The 21385-nt window shown below is 36.4% G+C and overlaps 1 protein-coding gene across 3 annotated transcripts in view; it reads right to left on the reverse strand.

Annotated features, from left to right (window-relative positions):
* ABCA8 (ATP binding cassette subfamily A member 8) overlaps positions 1 to 21385 on the reverse strand; it is a 96920-nt gene that overhangs the window by 16659 nt on the left and 58876 nt on the right. For 2 of the 3 annotated variants that reach the window (XM_078374507.1, XM_035301638.3), the window contains 7 exons: positions 17033 to 17166; positions 16289 to 16426; positions 13579 to 13686; positions 3572 to 3742; positions 3254 to 3367; positions 1265 to 1384; positions 398 to 463 (listed from right to left, as the gene is read on the reverse strand). In XM_078374507.1, coding sequence (XP_078230633.1) covers positions 398 to 463; positions 1265 to 1384; positions 3254 to 3367; positions 3572 to 3742; positions 13579 to 13686; positions 16289 to 16426; positions 17033 to 17166 — 851 coding nt within the window. The remainder of the gene's footprint in view (positions 1 to 397; positions 464 to 1264; positions 1385 to 3253; positions 3368 to 3571; positions 3743 to 13578; positions 13687 to 16288; positions 16427 to 17032; positions 17167 to 21385) is intronic. The other variant, XM_035301639.3, reaches the window with a different exon arrangement.

The raw sequence follows: 21385 nt of genomic DNA on the forward strand, positions 1-21385 counted from the left end.
ATGGTTTAATATCAGAGATGCACTATAGAAATTGAACTTCTACAAAAATACATTCAGCAAAATAATTACAAATTTCTAATGACCTATCTACCAAATTATAAAACTATCAAGTTCATTTTCAATCTTTTTTATAGAAACATTGGAAACAACTATAGTTATGTGACGTCATTACTTTCTCATCTCCTCTAAGAGTTGTGTCCTTAAAATTTGGGAGGCACGTTTTCTAGTCAGTTGATCTTCATAAAAATAACTCTTCCAGATTTTACAAGCATTATATCTCCTTGAGCTGTAGATACCTATATTTCTGACTTAATAAAAATTTTCACAGTGTGTAGAGGAATAAAAATTATTAAGTTTAGTAAAAAGCAATACTTTTTAAAGAGGACTGTGTTCTTACAATTAGGAATACCAGAACTCCCTGTACATTCTTTGGCTCTCCACCAAAGTAAGAAGATAAGAAGAGCTGCAAAAGAAAAGACAATTGTTAAACAGGAAGTTTTTTGTTTCCTGAATTTTGTCCACATATATGTGAATTGGCCCTAAACAGCCCTACTAACATTTAACCATGAATATCACCTAAGTGCCCTTTCTAAGGTGTATAGCAAGGGGCTGTCTTCCTTCCTCCCAAGGTCGATGAGCTTTTATTTGAAGCAATAGGATTTATTAATTACCAATCACCTGGTGAGAGAATCCTGGAGATCTGTGCTAACATCCCCAAACAGTGAGAGAGTGTTTATTCCATTTTTCTCACAGAGAACTTCACACCTGCCTGTGCCCATTGTTTCTCTCTGTGGGGCCCTTTCTCTTCCTTTCCCCTTCCCATAGATACCTCTTCACTCATGTACTATAACCACTTTCCTTTTGCAGGAGTATAGGTATCAGTCAGCCAAGAAAAAAGGACTTTGTTCATACTGGGTGCTTCTTTAGAACTCTGAAATCCCAAAGATCAGGAACATTTCATTTGCTTTCTTCTAAAGCCGAGCATATCCAGGAAGGTATAAGGCCCCAAATGAGTATAAGGACTGCTCTATTTCCCACCACCCCTTACCCTTCTTCCCAATATATTAACCAGGACCAGATTTTCCATCACAGGTCAGCTAGAACATATTGTCTTATCTGGGAGAAAATCAGTTGGATTCCATGAGGTGGAAATCTTTGAACCCCATGCATTTTAAACATGTTGTAGTACACCTTCCACATTGGGCAAAGCTTCACAATTTGGCAAGAGTTTCAGGGCACTGGGGCAGACTGTGTCATTACTTACATGATAAGATAAGAATAAACAGCCAACCATTGTGGAAGGTGGTATTAAAAAGGTGAAGAGAAATGGAATTTCATTTTCAAAGATACTGAATGCAAATACAGCCACAGAGAATAAAGTGATCTAAAAAAAAAGTAAATATAAATGTTAATCACTCTGAATTTCAATGTAAGTTCCAAATTGAGATGGCTCATCTTGAAGATATTACTAATTTCAACTCCAACCTCACAAACTAAGCTGAAATTGGTATAACTTCATTAACATTTTATTTTAGTGACTTAGCCAAATTCCTTTGGCCTAGAGTTTCACAAATGAGGTATTACTTGATAAATCTAGGATTCAACATATAGATTTTCTTTCTCTTTTTTTGAGATGGAGTCTTGCTGTTTCACCCAGGCAGAAGTGCAGTAGCATGATCATGGCTCATTGTAGCCTTAAACTCCTGGGCTCAAGTGATAGTCCTCCCTCAGATTTTCAGATAGCTGGGACTACAGGTATGTGCCAACATGCCCAGCTAACATTTCTGTATTTTTAGTAGAGATGGGGATTCACCATGTTGCCCAGGCTGATCTCTAACTCATGGGCTCAAGTGGTCCACTGACCTAGGCCTTCCAATGTACATCTAGCACCAATATAGATGATATTTTAATTAAAGCAGATAAACTTTAAAAAATAAAAGTAGATAAGCAAAAAACAAAGAATAAAATTGAAATTGATATCTAACAGGAATAAAACAACAAGAATAGGAGATTTTGGTAACTATACCAATGGGAAAATAAAAGCATTTAACAACATGGAATGGCTTAAGCAGAAGTACTAAAATACAAAATTCAGGGATAAGAGAAAGTGATAGGTATACTGGAAGCCCTCACATTTTACCTTCTAAAACACTGCAATGAACTCTTGAAAGTTACTGCACTTCTAATTTCTCTGTCTTCCAAACCATCATCTTTATGGCTATCAAAGTATTCTTCATCCAAGTTTATCTCTATCCTATTTATGTTCTGCGCTATAAGCTTTTACGGCATCCCACAGCCCATAGAATAAATTCTTAAGCACATTATTTAAGGGCAGCCATAATTTTATTTTTTGCCATAACTAGGACCATGGCCATTCTGCACCTTGTTTTTTGTCTGTATCTAGATGAGATTATTACCAGTTCCTAGGATCAGCTTGAGCTTTTTCCCTTCTAGGTTTCTGTTCATTATTTCTATTCACACCTCATACTTCTTTCAACTGAAATCTTACTCTTTTTCAGATTTCACCTTTTATAAGAAATCTCTGCTTTCATTTTATTAATGAATCTCTCCCTTATCTGTTTTTTCATAGACCTCTTTATTCAGTTGTATAATAGACTCTTAAGATGGAAAATAACTCATGACTGTGTTTTAATAAGTGGCTGATGACTTATCTGTTTATCTTTTGAGAACTCTTTCAGGGTTAAAACTGTCTATTTAATATCTTTTCTCCCATTATCAGTCTTCACCTGGACATACTGCAGATGTCAGCAGTTAGTTATTGAATTAATAATTTACCTTTGCCATCCTGAAATCATAGGATTAGAATACATACTCTTAAATCATATAAATTTTTCTTCCTAATTGAGACAAAAGAAAAGTGGCTTTACAAAATTAATTCTCAGTAGGGAGTTTGTTGAAGTAGTTTCTAGTTTTAACCATGTCAGTAACAGAATTTGTAATCTTGTGTTTATGAGGGTTTTGGGGCTTATTTCCTTTTCAGTAAAAAGAAGATATAGATGGTTTACAGGTTTCCTTCTAGCTCAGTGTTTTATAGTTCCAGAAATAATTTGGCTACTTTAAAGAAAGACAAGGATGAAAAAAGGTGAACATTTTGAAAAGAATCCATATATAAAGCAAATGTAAAATATTTTAGACCATAATATTATCATCTTACAGAGGGTAAAATTTAAATGATTAGCTCAGAATTATATGTTGAATATAAACAGTATACATCCACAAGAAACATACTTACAATATAGAAACAAAATGACCAAATGCCACTATTTTTTCTCCCTTTGTGAAAGATGAAGGAAATCACATATGTCATGAAGATAAGGGAAAAGGAATAACCAACAGCACATGGGATCTAAAATCAACAGGAATGTGAAGCTTAGTTAAATACAAATGCAATCAAGGAAAACATTTAGGATCCAAAACATTGCCATAGCGCAAGGTTTTACAGTTCTTTAATTTATGACCATATAAATATTGATGGAAATATTTCAAACTTTCAAATTAAATCACACAATAATATTGTGAATATTTCACTTACTTGAATATTGTCACTTACTTGAATAATTTGAATTACAGTTACAAATATTTCTTCAAACACTAAAACGTAGCTCATTAAAGATATAAAAGTGAACATCAAGAAGTACAGGGGAACATCCACCAGCGCCTGCCCAAACCAGTAAGCAGAAGGGAAGAGTCCTGAAATCCGTAGCTGGGCCCGAGCTCTGTTCTAATTAGGAGACAGCAAAGATACAAAGTTTGCTGCTTAAGAAAATGTGGATTATGTTAGGAACTATTCCAGCAATATCTCCATTTGTAACAATTCTAGATTATGGCTACAAATGTAATCTGGACTAAGGGATGTGGGTAGTTACAAACATAAATAACCAGTCTGCTGCCTTAATGAACTACACTGATGTTCATCACACACCTGGTAGAAATATGTCAATGAAGACCTTAGAATAATCAAGGCATGAACACCATGGCAAACAAAACAGTGATTTTATTATGACTTACAAGGGGATAGGGGTAAGTGGGAAAGACACTTTATTTCTCTAAACAACTAACTTCTCATCACAGTGCTTTGAAGTACATATGTATATGTACATATACATATACATATACAAACACACACACACACACACACAGACACACACATAATTGCTTTATCCTTTAATTGGAATAAGAGAAAATGTTCTGCTATAGTCCACATTAATATATTTATCACTCATTCAAATATTTATGTGTGTGTACATAAATATAAATACATTTATAAATGTAAATATATTTTACATTGTCATTCTATAAATAAACATACTAAATTACATGTTTTAAAAGTACTTATGAAGTGTTGTGGTTTTGAGTATAATCAATAGGTTTATACATTAAACTATTCTAATAGTTGTGAACTTTTTAAAAATACTTAAATTCATTTATTGATGGGCTTTGATGAGCTAAATGATGTTTCTGCCTGAGACATAATTTGACCTAAAGATTCATATCAGAGGCTCCCAGCATCAGACACAGGTCTATGCAGGTAGTTGAATTAGTAAGGAATTGATGATTCTTACTCCACTCTCACACATGAGTGGAGGTGAGAGAAGAATGAAGGATGATTTTTGGATCTTTAGAAATGACTGGGCATGTGGTGCTGCTATTTATGGATAAAGTAGGAAGGAGGAAATACGTTAAAGTAGCTATACCTTCAGTTGAGGTTTGGAGGCACAAAGCTTGAGACAACTGTGTTGCCTATAGTGGAAATGCTGAGAAGGGATTTGTATCAACATTGGAGGTCAAATTAGATACAATTATAGATCTGGGATAGAGTTGGATCTGGGGATGACCAGCTGGTAGAGGGGATTTGAAGCCATGGAGCTAGATGGGCTTGCCTAATAGAATGGCATCTAACATGAGAAGACAGCCAAGGGCCAATATCAGGATTTCAGAAAGTTAGAGATTATATAGAGGAATGACAATCTCCAAAGGAGACAAACAATGGACAGTCTTAGGATAAACATGGAGAAATTGTGGCCTCACAAAAGCCAAAGAAAGTGTTCATGTTTCCTGTGGAGGAAGTTTTAAAGTTTGGATTATGTTAGTTACATCACACTACTAAAAAGAATTTCTTGAGATTCCTGCATGTTCCACCTGGAAATGGAGCATCACATAAATTGCACACTCTTTCTGTGGGCAATAGAGAGAGAGAGAGAAAAAATGAAACAGATGAAGATGACACAGTAGAAATGCTTACATGAAGTTTCATGGACTTTTTTCATAAAGTCACAAAAATTGAGTGTTAATGGACATTTTTTTGAAACCTGTCACTAAAGCCAATGCAAGCTGGCCTGTGTTGATTAATCATATAAATTAACTGCCTGTGACTGCCACTCAAAATCTGGTTCCACTGCAGAACTACCGAATCAGAATCATCTTTTAAACAAGATTCTCAGGTAATTTGTAGACACATTATAGATTCATTTGGATTAATGAAAAAGTGTCTGTAAATAAAAATTTGTAGGTTGTCAGTTCCATATTGAAATTCTCTCTTTATCTTTTCAAGTTCTCACATTTCCAAAAACATCATTTCCTTTTATTTCAATGATCTCTTTTTAATTAATTTTTTCAGATATAATTCTCAAACAAGAAAAAGTACCCATATTATGTTTATAGTTGAATGAGGCCTGATGAATGCATATGTTCCTGTATCACAATCACAGGTAAGGCGTGGAACACCCTCTGAAGTTTCCCATGTACTTTGCGGTCCATAGACTTTACCACTGGTTACAAGTGACCCCTTACTGCCTTCTGTCACTGTAGATTAACTTTACCTTTTTAAGAATTTTAAATAAGTTAAATCATCTGAATTAAAAGTACCTAATCATTTGTGGTTATCATTCCCTCAGTGTAATGGTTCTGAGATTCACCTGTGTTGGTGCATTTATTAGTTGTTCATCTGTTATATTGCTGAGTAGTATTCCATTGCATGGCTAAAACAGAAGTTGTTTATCAATTCACTGTTTGGGGGACACTTGGGTCGCTTCAAGTTGTTGGCTATTATAACTAATGCCGTTCAGAACATTAATGTTCAAGTGTTTAAGTGGAAAGATGTTTTCTTTGGAGTAAATACTTAGGAGAAGAATTGCTATGTCATAACAATAAGTATATTTTTAACTTTATAAGAAACAGCCAAATTATTTTGCAACATGATCATACAATTTACATTCCCACCCAATGCATGGGAGTTCTGGTTTCTCCACATCCTCATAAACTCTTGATATTGATAGTCATTCTAACATTATTAGTTTTATTGAGTGTGTAGAGCTATTTCATTGAGGTTATTTTCCTGATTACTCATGATATTAACCATCTTTTCATGGGAGTATTTTCCATCTGTACATCTTCTTTGGTACAGCATATATTCAAATACTTTGTTCATTTTAAAACTTAGGCTATCCTCTATTACAGAGGTATGAGAGTTCTTTACATATTCTTGATACAAATCTTTGTCACATGTATAAGTATTGTGAATATTTTTCTCCCAGTCTGTGGCTTGCCTTTTATTTAATTTTTTAAATTATTTAATTAATTTATTTTTTGAGATGGAGTCACAGTCTGTCACCCAGGCTGGAGTGCAGTGACATAATCTCAGCTTGCTGCATCCTCTGCCTCCTGGGTTCAAGCGATTCTCCTGCCTCAGCCTCCCACGTAGCTGGGATCACAGGCACACACCACCACGCCCAGCTAACTTTTGTATTCTTAGTGGATACGGGGTTTCACCTTGTTAGTCAGGCTGGTGTCAAACTCATGACCTTAAATGATCTGCCCACCTCAGCTTCCCAACATGCTGGGATTATATCCGTGAGCCGCTGAACTCAGCAGCCTTTTGTTTTTTATTGGTGTTTTACAAGGAGCAGAAGCTTTTAACTTTGATGAAGTTCAAGTTATCTTTTTATGAATTACATATGCTTCTTCTTCCCTATCTGAAAAATATCACCTATGGCAAGATCTGTGATTCATTTCAAATTAATTTTGTGCATGGTGTGATAGATGTTAAGAATTTTTTTTTCAGAATGATACCAACTTGTTCCACCACAATTTCTTGAAAAGTCTAATCTTACCCCCATTTAAGTTATTTGGTAATTTTATTGAAAATCAATTGATATATGTGTGGGTTTATTTCTGAAATGTCTATTTCATTTCAAATATCTACATAATTATTCTTAATACAACACATTCTTAATTACTAAAAATTTGTAGTGAGCCCTGAAATCAGAAGCATATTTTCCAACTTTGCTTTTTTCCCAAGGTTATTTTGTCTATTCTAGTTTGTTGGCATATCCAAATAAAATTCAGAATAATTCTCTATCACTTATTTATCTATATATTTCAATCCACAAAACTTTCTTTTATTTTTATAACTTAGAATTTATGTCTGAATTGGCTGTTCAATTAAGCATGTATAAGTTTTCTTATGAAAACTCCCCGAGGAAAAAGAAGATGGTGTGGTAGGAGCAACTCAGGATTGCAGCTCTCAGTGAAGACAGAGAGGGTGAGTGAAAGCCGCATTTCCAGACGGATCTTTGTTGCTCACAGAATGGGGAAATTCCCAGGTGTAAGAGAGACATGGGACACCAGCACAGCTGGTTTGGCTGGCGCGGCTGTTTCGGCCTGCGCCACAGTGCAGCGGCACTCCGCACAAAACACACTGGTCTGGGTGCCCTGTTAAACCGGCAATCTGAGAGTTGGGAGGGAAGATTAGCATATCCATCTGATTAAACGGGACTTGGACAGTGAGCCAGACTAGGAGATTCCCGGGAAATGATGTTTGAGCAGGCACAGTGGGTCGCTGCATGGGAAATCACACAGATCCTGGTGCCGTATTAGCAGGTGACTGAAACACCTGGGAAAGAGTCAACCGTTCAGCTTAAAAAAAGTAAAAAAAGAGCTCTGAGGCAGGGAGCAAGGTGATCAGGCTCGGCAGGTCTCACCCCGACAGAGACAAACAAAACGGCAATTTGAAATGCTCGGGGTTGAGAGTTTCACTGCGGGCACAGCTGAACCCAGGATGGTGCAGCTCAGTGGGGGAGGGGCGTCCACCATTACCGAGGCATTCTGCCCCTACTGAGGTAAACTCCCATTGTTGACACAGCCTGCCATTGCCAAGGCAACCCCCCATAACAGAGAGACTCTGCCAACAGGGCGGAGCCCATGACAGTAAGGCGGAGCCTCAGCAGGCATATAGTGACTAGACTGCTTCCTAGCTGGGCAGGACAGTGCAATGGATACTCACAAAGAAAGCCCTAACACCCTGAGACAGAGCATCTGAGAAAAAAAGGGGTTTTATGAGTTCTGCTGCAGCAGACTTAAACGCACCTGCCTAACAGCCCTAAATGATCAACGGAGCTCACAGCTCAGCACTTGAGCTCCTATAAAGTACAGATTGCCTCCTCAAGCAGCTCCCTGACCCCCTGTATATCCAAAGAGTTTCCTCAAAAAGGACTGATCAGACTGACATTTGGCGGACATCATTCTGGGACAATGATAGCAGAAGAAGAAACTGGTAGCATCCCTCACCATTCCGCAGCTGCTACAGGTGTACCCCAGACAAGCAGGGCCTGGAGTGGATGGACCTCAGCAGTTGTACAGCAGAGAGGATAGACTGTTAGAAGGAAAACTAAGTAACAGAAATACTTCATCATCAACAATCTGGGCATCCACTCAGAGACCCAATCGAAAAGTCAGCAACTATTCAGATGACAGATGGATAAACCCACAAAGATGGGAAGAAACCAGTGCAAAAAGGAGAAAAACACACGAAACCAAAACACTTTGCCTCCTACAAAGGACCAAAACTCCTCACCAGCAAGGGAACAAAGCTAGATGGAGAATGAGTGTGATAAAATGACAGAATCAGACTTCAGAAGGTGGGTAATGAGAAACTTCCGTGAGCTAAAAGAACATGTTCTAAATCAATGCAAAGAAACTACGAAACTTCAAAAAAGATTCAAGGAAATTATAACAAGAACGGACAACTTAGAGAGGAATATGAATGAATTGAAGTAGCTGAAAAACACAATACAAGAACTTCACAAAGCATGCACAAGTTTCAACAGCCGAATTGACCAAGCAGAAGAAAGAATATTAGAAGTCGAAGATCAATTCAATGAAATAAAATGAGAAACCAAGATTAGAGAAAAAAGTACAAAAAGGAATGAACAAAGTCTCCAAGAAATGTGGGACTATGTGAAGAGACCTAATCTACATATGAGAGGTGTACCAGAATGTGACAAAGAGAATGAATCCAAGCTGGAAAATACTCTTCAGGATATTATCCAGGAAAATTTCCCCAACCTAGCAAGGCAGGCCAATATTCAAGTCCAGGAAATACAGAGAACACCACAAAAATATTCCTCAAGAAGAGCAAACCCAAGGCACATAATCATCAGATTCACCCGGGTTGAAATGAAGGAGAAAATACTAAGGGCAGCCAGAGAGAAAGGTCGGGTCACCCACAAAGGGAAGCCCATCAGACTCACAGCAGATCTCTCGGCAGAAACCCTACAAGCCAGAAGAGAGTGGGGGCCAATATTCAACATCCTTAAAGAAAAGAACTTTCAACCCAGAATTTCATATCCAGCCAAACTGAGCTTCATAAGTGAAGGAAAAATAAAATACTTTGCAAACAAGCAAGTACTCAGAGATTTTGTCACCACCAGGCCTGCTTTACAAGAGCCTCTGAAAGAGGCACTACACATAGAAAAAATCAACCAGTACCAGCCATTCCAAAAACATACCAAATGCTAAAGAGCATCAACAAAATGAAGAATCTGCATCAACTAATGGGCAAAGCAGCCAGCTAGCATCAAAATGGCAGTATCAAATTCACACATAACAATATTAACCCTAAATGTAAATGGGCTAAATGCACCAATCAAAAGACACAGACTGGCAAATTGGATAGAAAACCAAAATCCATCAGTGTGCTGTATCCAGGAAACCCATCTCACATGCAAGGATACACAGGGGCTCAAAATAAAGGGATGGAGGAAGATTTACCAAGCAAATGGAGGGCAAAAAAAAGCAGGAGTCGCAATTCTCGTCTCTGATAAAATAGACTTTAAAGCAACAAAGATCAAAAGAGACAAAGAAGGACATTACATAATGGTAAAAGGATCAATACAACAAGAAGAGCTAACGATCCTAAATAAATATGGACCCAATACAGGAGCAACCAGATATATAAGGTAAGTTCTTAACAACTTACAAAGAGACTTAGACTCCCACACAATAATAGTGGGAGACTTTAACACTCCACTGTCAATATTAGTCAGATCAACCAGACAGAAAATCAACAAGGATATCCAGGGCTTGAACTCAGACCTGGAACAAGCAAACCTGATAGACATTTACAGAACTCTCCACCCCAAATCCACACAATATACATTCTTCTCAGCACCACATCACACCTACTCTAAAATTGACCACATAATTGGAAGTAAAGCACTCCTCAGCAAATGCAAAACAACTGACATAATAACAAACAGTCTCTCAGACCATAGTGCAATCAAGTTAGAACTCAGAATTCAGAAACTAACTCAGAACCGCACAGCTTCATGGAAACTGAACAACTGGCTTTTGAATGTTGACTGGATAAAAAATGAAATGAAGGCAGAAATAAAGAAGTTCTTCAAAACCAACGAGAACGAAGACACAACATACCAGAATCTCTGGGACACATTTAAAGCAGCCTCCAGAGGAAAATATATAGCAATAAGTGCCCATATGAGAAGAGTGGAGAGATCCAAAATTGACACCCTATCATCAAAATTGAAAGAGCTAGAGGAGCAAGATCAAAAAAACTCAAAACCTAGCAGAAGACAAGAAATAACTAAGATCAGAGCAGAACTGAAGGAGATAGAGACACAAAAAACCCTTCTAAAAATCAATAAATGCAAGAGCTGGTTTTTTGAAAAGTTCAACAAAATGGACAGACCACTAGCCAGACTGATAAAAAAGAAAAGAGAGAACAACCAAATAGATGTAATAAAAAATGATAAAGGGGAAATAACCACAGATTCCACAGAAATTCAAACCATCATCAGAGAATATTACAAACAACTCTATCCACATAAACTAGTAAACCTGGAAGAAATGGATAAATTCCTGGACACCTGTGTCCTCCCAAGCCTAAACCAGGAGGAAGCTGAAACTATGAATAGACCAATAACAAGGTCAGAAGTCGAGGCAGCAATTAAGAGCCTACCACACAAAAAAAGTCCAGGTCCTGATGGGTTCACAGCCAAATTCTACCAGACACACAAAGAGGAGCTGGTACCATTCCTTCTGATACTATTCCAAATAATCCAAAAAGAGGGAATCCTTCCCAAATCATTTTATGAGACCAACATCATCCTGATACCAAAACCCGGCAGAGACTCAACAAGAAAAGAAAACTTCAGGCCAATATCTATGATGAACATAGATGCAAAAATCTTCAATAAAATGCTGGCAAGCCGATTGCAACAGCACATAAAAAAACTTATCCATCATGATCAATTAGGATTCATCCTGGGGATGCAAAGCTGGTTCAACATATGCAAGTCAATAAACGTAATTCACCACATAAACAGAACCAAAAACAAAAACCATATGATTATCTCAATTGACGCAGAGAACGCCTTTGACAAAATTCAACAGCCCTTTATGCTAAAAACCCTCAATAAACTCGGTATGGATGGAACGTATCTCAAAGTAATAAAAGCTATTTATGACAAACCAACAGCCAACATCATACTGACTGAATGGGCAAAAACTGGAAGCACTCCCTTTGAAATCCAGCACTAGACAAGGATGCCCTCTTTCACCACTCCTATTCAATATAATACTGGAAGTTCTAGCCAGAGCAATCAGGCAAGAAAAAGAAATAAAGGGTATTCAAATAGGAAAGGTGGAAGCCAAATTGTCTCTATTTGCAGATGACATGATAGCATATCTAGAAGACCCCATCGCCTCAGCCCAAAAACTCCTGAAACTGATAAGCAACTTCAGCAGTCTCAGGATATAAAATCAATGTGCAAAAATCACAAGCATTCCTATACACCAATAACAGACTTAAAGTGAGCCAAATCAAGAACGAACTGCCATTCACAATTGCTACAAAGAGAATAAAATACCTAGGAATACAACTTACAAGGAACATAAGGGACCTCTTCAAGGAAAACTACAAACCACTGCTCAACGAAATCAGAGAGGACACAAACAGATGGAGAAATATTCCATGTTCATGGTTAGGAAGAATCAGTATCGTGAAAATGGCTATACTGACCAAAGTAATTTACAGAATCAATGCTATCCCTATCAAGCTACCATTGACTTTCTTCACAGAACTGGAAAAAACCACCTTAAACTTCATATGGAACCAAAAGTCACTAGAGTGAATCGGCAACCAACAGAATGGGAAAAAATTTTTGCAGTTTACCCATCTGACAAAGGGCTGATATCCAGAATTTACAAAGAACTCAAACAGATTTACAGGAAAAAAACAAACAAGCCCATTCAAAAGTGGGCAAAGGATATGAACAGACACTTTACAAAAGAAGACATACATGAGGCCAACAAACATATGAAAAAATGCTCATCATCACTGGTCATTAGAGAGATGCAAATCAAAACCACATTGAGATACCATTTCACTCCAGTTAGAATGGTGACAGTTAAAAAATCTGGAGACAACAGATGCTGGAGAGGATGTGGAAAAATAGGAACACTTTTACACTGCTGGTGGGAGTGTAAATTAGTTCAACCATTGTGGAAGACAGTGTGGCGATTCCTCAAGGCCTTAGAAATAGAAATTCCATTTGACCCAGCAATCCCATTACTGGGTATATATCCAAAGGACTATAAATCGTTCTGCTATAAGGACACATGCACACGAATGTTCATTGAAGCACTGTTTACAATAGCAAAGACCTGGAACCAACCCAAATGCCCATCGAAGATAGACTGGACTTGGAAAATGTGGCACATACACACCATGGAATATTATGCAGCAATCAAAAATGATGAGTTCGTGTCCTTCGTAGGGACATGGATGAACCTGGAGAACATCATTCTCAGCAAACTGACACAAGAACAGAAAATGAAATACCGCATATTCTCACTCATAGGCAGGTGATGAAAAATGAGAACACATGGACACAGGGAAGGGAGTACTACACACTGGGGTCTATTGGGGGGAATAGGGGAGGGACAGTGGCGGGGGGGAGCTGGGGAGGGATAGCCTGGGGAGAAATGCCAAATGTGGGTGAAGGGGAGGAAGGCAGCAAAACACACTGCCATGTGTGTGCCTATGCAACTATCTTGCATGTTCAGCACATGTACCCCAAAACCTAAAATACAATTTAAAAAATAATAAATAAAAAAGAAAAAAAGAAAAAGTAACAAAATATTCTAAAATAAATGTTTTCAGTTAAACCAAAAAAAAAAAAAAAAAAAGAAAACTCCCATAAAATTACCTTCAGCTTCTGATTATGTAAAATAATGGAAGTTACGATTACTCATTATTACCTTATAATCATCGATGCTGCTCATGGCAATGTAAGGTGGGCAACTCGATGTTAAAACCAGCCAGAACATGATATACATCAGGTATCCTAGTGGACTGCTCTGTCCATTCTGAAAATGCAAAGCATACAATGAATTGAATGAAGACATTTTAGATTAAGTTTACATAATCTGCCGTAGGTGCCTTTTGAGATTCCCAGACTCTCTCATTATCCTTCCAGTTTTGACACTTAAATCTTGGCTTTATACTCAAATTTATAGATAAGTGATTGAAGAAGATGAATGCACTGATAACATTTGGAAAATAGTAAGAGCAAGATTTTTCTCTTTTCTTGCCTTATAATTCTAAAATTTATTTTGGTGCTGAATGACAAATTATAATCACAGTTGACACATTCAATTTCTTAACTGACCTTTATCTCAAATGTCACAGCTTGACTCAAAAAATACCTGACATTTTATGTGTACAGTGATAACAATTTAGTTTTTTAGGTACATCATGAGACAGATGAATATTGGTTGAGGATTCAAAAGTAGAGATGAAGTACTAGAAGGGAGAGCAAAAGCACCAAGAAAACCTTTCCCTAGTTCCATCTGTTGTTGCTCTGTTTGTAACAATGTTTAAGGATAAAAGATCACAAACTGTTTTGAAAGCCAGTCCCACGTTATTTTCATGATTCACATAGTTGCTTGTTTAATTAAATAGACTACTGAAGAAAGTTATAACCAGACCCTGGTGGGTTCAGCTTGGTCACCAGAAAGCCACTTGCTAAGGTTCCAGCTTATTGTCGGGATGCTTCCAGAATGCCCTGAGTTCAGTACTTAGTGGCCAATCTATTGACTTTGGGGAGGATAGAAGCAAGTTCTGAAACTCCAGGAAACTCTGAGTTTGGGGGCGATGAGCAGGTAAAGTACAATAGAGAATGAAATGAGTTGCTGGGTATATTGGTTAAAGTGAATATATCGGGCACATAGACACAGAGTCAGCTGACCTAATTCATTCATTTAGATCCAATAATTAATGGTATCTAATTCATTCTAGTTGAACAGGATATTTTGACAGATAGATGTCTGAGGCATTTTTGCCCAATTATGTATACTGCTCTCAGAAACAAGAAAATTAAAAGGTCTTCACAGTCACAAAACGTTAATTAAATGAACCATAGCATATATTCCAAAATTAATTATTACTTGATGGGTGACTAAAATCTTTTACTTTAATGATAAAATTTCTTGCACATCCTTAATTAAAGGAAGTTTTGCCTCCTGAGCACACAGTGAAATATGGTGTGAGAAGGTAACTGAATATCTCACTGAAACATACAAAAATAATAATGGCAGCTGGGTACAGTGACTCACACCTGTAATCCCAGCACTTTGGAAGGCCAACATGGGAGGATCTCTTGAGCCCAGGAGTTCGAGGTTACAGTGAGCTATCATTCCGCCACTGCACTTCGGCTGGGTGGCAGAGCGAGACCCTGCTTCTAAAAGTAAATGTAAAAGAATGACAGATATGTGGTCTATTTTATGTATATAGGAGTACATGATTATTAGCCATACATATTATCATAAAACCCTGGAGTGGGATGTAGATAATTTGATGACCCTAACACTGACTTATGTACTTAACAATTAAGTTGTTTCATGTTTATCATGTTGCAGGTTTTCCCTAGGTACAAGGTATTTATATAGTGTTAAAAACACATGATGTTGGCCGGGCGCGGTGGCTCAAGCCTGTGATCCCAGCACTTTGGGAGGCCGAGGCGGGTGGATCACGTTGTCAAGAGATCGAGACCATCCTGGTCAACATGGTGAAACCCCGTCTCTACTAGAAATACAAAAAAAAAATTGGCTGGGCGTTGTGGCGCGCGCCTGTAATCCCAGCTGCTCGGGAGGCTGAGGCAGGAGAATTGCCTGGACCCGGGAGGCGGAGGTGGCGGTGAGCCGAGATTGCGCCATTGCACTCCAGTCTGGGTAACGAGAGCGAGGCTCCATCTCAAAAAAACAAAAACAAAAACAAAAAACACACATGATGTTTATGCTTAAAGAATTCTCTGATAGGGAGAAATATATGTATACAATAATTAAAAAGGAATCATTACAAACTGTGATAGGTATTCTGGTTCTAAACTTAAAGGTCTGTATATATTCCAATCACTTGGCCTGTTGTTTAAAAATAAATTTCATCCTCTCATCATCTCCATAAAGAAAAGTGTTTGATTGGTCTGGAATAGGGCAGGGGAATTAATATTTTTGACAAGAATCTGCAGTAATTCTGATGTAGACAGTCTGCAATTCTAGCCTGAACTTTGTCTTGAATTTCTTTTGTAAAATTTCTATAAGTAACAATAAAGCCCCTTTCTTCCTTCATTCCTTCCTTCATTCTTTCCTTCATCCATTTGTTCACTCCTTCCTTCTTTTCTCCTTTGTTTCATTTGTTCATTATTCTTGTGCTAGTCACACTGCTGTACGATTTCATTTTTATTGCTTCATATTCTCTTTGAAAAATGTTTTGTTAGCTTTATTTTACTTTTAAAAAATGAGGCTCTGAAAAGGTATTGATTTTCCAAAGTCACAGAACTAGAATCAGTCCAAATGTTAATTTATTATGCAGTGGTTTACTCAATAAAGACAAGATTCCAGCATTTAAACAGGTGATCTGGGAGATTCCTGACAGAAGAGAATCAGGAATTGTAAGACTGTATATACTTACCCCCAAAAATGTACCTCTTTCAGTATGGATACGTACTGATGGTTTAACCATTCCAAGTAGCCCATTACTAACAACATCCATAAGAACTGGGAAGCAATTCAATCTTTTGGCATTGCATGCTAACGAAAAGCTGTAATTCTAAAATATAAAAAATAAGGATATAAGTTCTCATATATTTTCATTTTGTTTTCTAAAAAAGTCAAATTTCCATATTTAAATTTAAGATATTATGTTTTTATATGGTGTCAAATAATCAAAATAAAGGGCCAAACACTGTATAAGTAAAAGCATATACTATAAATAAATCAAAACAAAATCATGTATATGATTTTGCTAAAACTCACTTTATTATGTTTATGTATATAGTAAAACAAAATCATGTATCTGATATTTAGGACACCAGATAGCTTGCTATAATCATATGTTCGGTGTTTATTGCTTAAGAACAAAACAGAAGTTTTGGAATACATGTATTATAAAATCCTTGAGAGGAAATACAAAATTTTTGAACTTAAATAAGGACTTGACAGTAGGTATTCTATAGCATATATTTTGCTAATAGTTTGTGCCAGTAGACAATGATTGACACATGATTTATGCCAGTGAATACAATTCACTAAGTAATAAATGAAAACAGTATTTGTTTTTCATTTTTTCAGTATTTCTGAAGTTGGAGGCCTGGGTATATTGATATTAGGTTAGCTTTTCACATTTTTTCAGAAAGATTATTAGAGACCTGCATACCTTTTCATTACCACACACTGTGATGGCTCCATTATAAGATGGGTCATCAGTACCATTTCTAGTTCCAAATGCATCCACTTCTAAAGCTATCTTCTGGTGTTCCAAAGAATGTATAAAGTCATCAATGCTTGCCCCTAATGTGTAAAGACGTTAGATATCACAAAACTAAAAAAAAATAATGTCAAGTTATGTAGTCAAATTACAATTAATGTTATGTGATGCAGTAATATGGACTGTCAGGATATTTTCCACATGCTTGTTAATGTGAATTAAAATACCTATTTGTTTCTCATGGAATTACTTCATGATTTTTTTTGATTTTTTAAATTGTACTTCATATTTTTATTTGCTTATGATTACTATTAATGTAAAAGATTTTTTTAGTGCCAAATGTCTTTCAACATGGATTTCTTTTTAGAATCTTACAATGAATGGCCATAACCAAGAATGATACAGATAACTTTGTATCTGTATCATTATCATTTAATGATGATACCTTTAATGATACAGATAACTTCTATTGATTAACCACTAAATTTGCTAAAACTCACTTTATTACTGCTAGATTATTAATTAATTTTCAAAATTTTCTTGACACAGGAAGGCAACACGTAGACTAGCGATGTGAGTAGCTCTGTAGACCTTCTCCCCAGAAAAACAATCATAACTTATAAAAATTCCTTAAAACCAACAAATTAAAATCTTTTAAAATTGTTCTAAGAGCATACAGAAAATGATGACACATATATTTAATAAAATCTACTAAATCTAAGTAAAAACACTATGAAATTGTGGCATTTAAGTCACCACCTGATCCCTCCACTCCTCACTTCCTTCCCAGATCTGTCTAAGAGAAGCTTTACTCTAAAAGGGTGTAGCCAAGAACCAGGGATCCTTCTTCCCCAAGCCCAGTTCAGGGCTACAGTATATTCCTGGGAGGGGCTGCCCATCAACTTTTCTCATTTCCCCACAACAGTGTTACAGAAGATCAATACCAGGTAAGAGTGGCTAAAAGATCTGGAGGTCTCTTCCTCCACCCAGTCCCTGATCCTAGGTGGAAGCTCTCCTGTAGGCATAAGGGGCCAAAAACACTGGGTCACAATCATCCTTGTTCCATCTCATGTGGAGGGTAGAGTTTCCATGACAAGAGAGGCAAGCTGAGAAGACCAGAGGCTACCACCCCCACCAACTACCCTGCTTATAAAACAGGGTCTCCACACCAAGAGAATCAGGCATGATCCATGCTTCCAAATCTGAAGCAACAGTGAGATTCTTGTTTCAGGAGCACAGGCAAGCCATAAGAATAGCATGTGCTGAAACTCTCCCTAAGGAAACTGACTTTAGCTGGAACAGAGTTTGGGGAGATTCAGGCCTAAGAGTGCACTAAAAACCATCAAGATTTTGATGGTAAGCAACTGACAGGTGATTGCAATTCACTAGGTTAAACCATACACCAACTAAAAGTTGACTAGAGAGAGCAGCGAAACAGTTAAGAAGAGCCCTTCTGTGGCAAGGACAAACCTCAATAACTGGCCTCAAAGACTTTTCCTACAAACAAGACCATATTTATATTAGTGCTCCCTTATCCATGGTTTCATTTTCCGCTGTTCTAGTTACTTTTAGTCCACTGAAGTTCTAAAATACAAAATGAAAAATTTCAGAAAAAAATGTATAAGTTTTAAATTGCATGCCATTCTGAGCAGCTTGATGAAATCTCATATTGTCCACTCTGTCCTTTGTAAGATATGAATCAGACCTTTGCCCAGTGTGTCCACGTTGCATATGCTGCCTACTCATTAGTCACTTAGTAGCCACCTCAGTTATCAGATCTACTATCAAAACATCACAGCACTTGTGTTTAAGTAACCCTTATTTTACTTAATAGTGGCCCCAAAGCACAAGAGGAGTAATGCTGGCAATTTGGATATGTCAGAGAGAAGCCGTATATTGATTCCTTTAAGTGAAAAGGTGAAAGGTGTTGACTTAATAAGGAAATAAAAAAATTGTATGCTGAGGTTGCTCATATCTTAGCAAATCTCTTCTGTGAATTGTGAAGAAGAAAAAAGAAACTCATGCTAGTCTTGCTGTTGCACCTCAAACTGTAAAAGTTATGGCCACAGGACATGATAAGTGCTTAGTTAAGATGGCAAAGGCAATAAATCTGTGGACAAAAAACATGAACAGAAATGTGTTCTCACTGATGGCTATTAGGTTTGGTACTCTCTATGGTTTCAGGCATCTACTAGGGATCTTGTAATGTTTCAAATGAGAGGGAATTACTGTAATTGGATTAAACTGTGGAGCAATTTGTGCATATGAGCATTTTTGAAAACAACCGACCAATCAGCTTGCTACTGGTGGTGACTAACAACTGAATGTGACACCAGTAGAGTTAGTTGGTTTAATGGAGAGATCAGGGAAAGAGTCAACGAAATGTCTGCCAAATTTATTGCCATCTCAGAAGAACAATGCACTTGGCAAAGTTATGTCTCTAAAGAATGGCATCAGAGTTGTATAAAGCAGGGGAAATAAGCAAATAATAATAAGCTTCAAGACATTATCCAAAGTTGTTACAAAGTATTATTTTAAATGTCCAGTTTTCAACCAAAATTATGAGACATCTTAAAAAAATAAGAAAGTGTCACCCTTATACAGGAAAAAAAAGTAAGCAACGAGAACTGCCTTTGATAGGCCCAGGTAACAAATATAAAAAACAGACTACAAACCAGCTATTGTAAGTATGCTCAAAGAACCAAAAGAAAACATGTTTAGAAAAGTAAAGAAAGGTATGATGACAATGTCTGTTCAAATACATCATACCAATAAAAAGTTTTTTTTAAATAAAGAGCCAAATAGAAATTCTGGAGTTGAAAGTACAATAATTGAAAAATTCACTGGAGGAGCTCAACAGTAGATTTGAATGATCAGCAGAAAGAATTAGCAAACCTGAAGATAGATTAAATATGATTATGCAATCTGAAGAATAATAACAAAAAAACCCACAATCTAAGAAAAATGTGGGATATCATTAATCACACTATTTCACATGCATGGAAGTACCACAAGAAGAGGAGCAAGATAAAGGAAGAGGAAAAGAACCACTGAAGAAATAATGACTGAAAACTCACCGACTTGATTGAAAACTTTGTACATCTGAGAATTTCAACAAACTCCAAGTAGGATATGTGAAAAGAGATCCAAACCCAGACCCATCAGAGTAAAAATGGTGAAGACAAAGGCAAAGAGAATGTTTTCTTAATGATGTATAAGGAAACACCAATATGAACCCAGCTGATATTTCATCAGAAACAAAGGAAGACACAACACAGCAAAATGACATATTCAAAGTGCTGAAAAAAATTCAGCCAAACATCTTACATTTAGCAAAACTGGCTTTCAAAGATGATGGCAGTAATAGGTACAATGTATACTATTTGAGTGCTGGTTATGCTAAAAGCTCAGACTTCATCTCTACACAATATATCCATGTAGCAAAACTGTACTTTTATCCTCCTAGTCTATAAAAATAAAAATAATAAATAATAAAAAGATGAAGGTATAATAGAATTTTTTTTTACAAAGACTTGCCTTATAAGAAATACTTAAAACTGAAAGCAAATAACCCCAGATGGCAATCTGAATCCAAGTGAAAGGCCAAGGAGGATTGACAAAAACAACTATGTACTTATAATTGGTAGTATAAATGCATGGTTTTCTTTCTCTCGTAGTAACTCATTTTAAAAGCATTTGTATAATGCATTATGTATATAATTTTATTATCAAGGCTATAAAATATAGACATATAAAATATTTGAAAAAAATGGCACAAAGGAGGCAGGTGGACCTAGCTGTATTGGAGTAAGGAAATCACATAAAGTGATAATATAAATTCACAGGAACAAATGAAGATAACTAGAAATGGCAAATAATCTTAACTCTTTCATTTTATATGTCTGTATTCACTATTCCACATTTTGATGTTATTATTACACATAATACATCTATATGTTTTAAAACCAGCAATACATTGGTACAATCATTACTTTATATGATGTCATATCTTTTAAAGAAGCTGAGAGAACAAAGGAGAGCAAGTATGTACTTGTAGACTTTGTAACATTAATCTTAAATTTGTGTAAACTTTAAGTAGATTAAAATAAGTTAAGATGTATATTCTAAGCCCAAAAAACCACTAAGAACATAATTCAAAAATATATCAAAAAATATTAAAAGAATTAAATCATTAAACTAGAAAATACTCAGTGTAAGAGAAAACAGTAAAGAAGAAATAGAGGAACAAAAATGACATGAGACATTCAGAAAACAAACAAAAAACTGGCAGATATAAATATT

The sequence above is a fragment of the Callithrix jacchus genome, chromosome 5, assembly GCF_049354715.1.
Source record: "Callithrix jacchus isolate 240 chromosome 5, calJac240_pri, whole genome shotgun sequence".
NCBI lineage: Eukaryota > Metazoa > Chordata > Mammalia > Primates > Cebidae > Callithrix > Callithrix jacchus.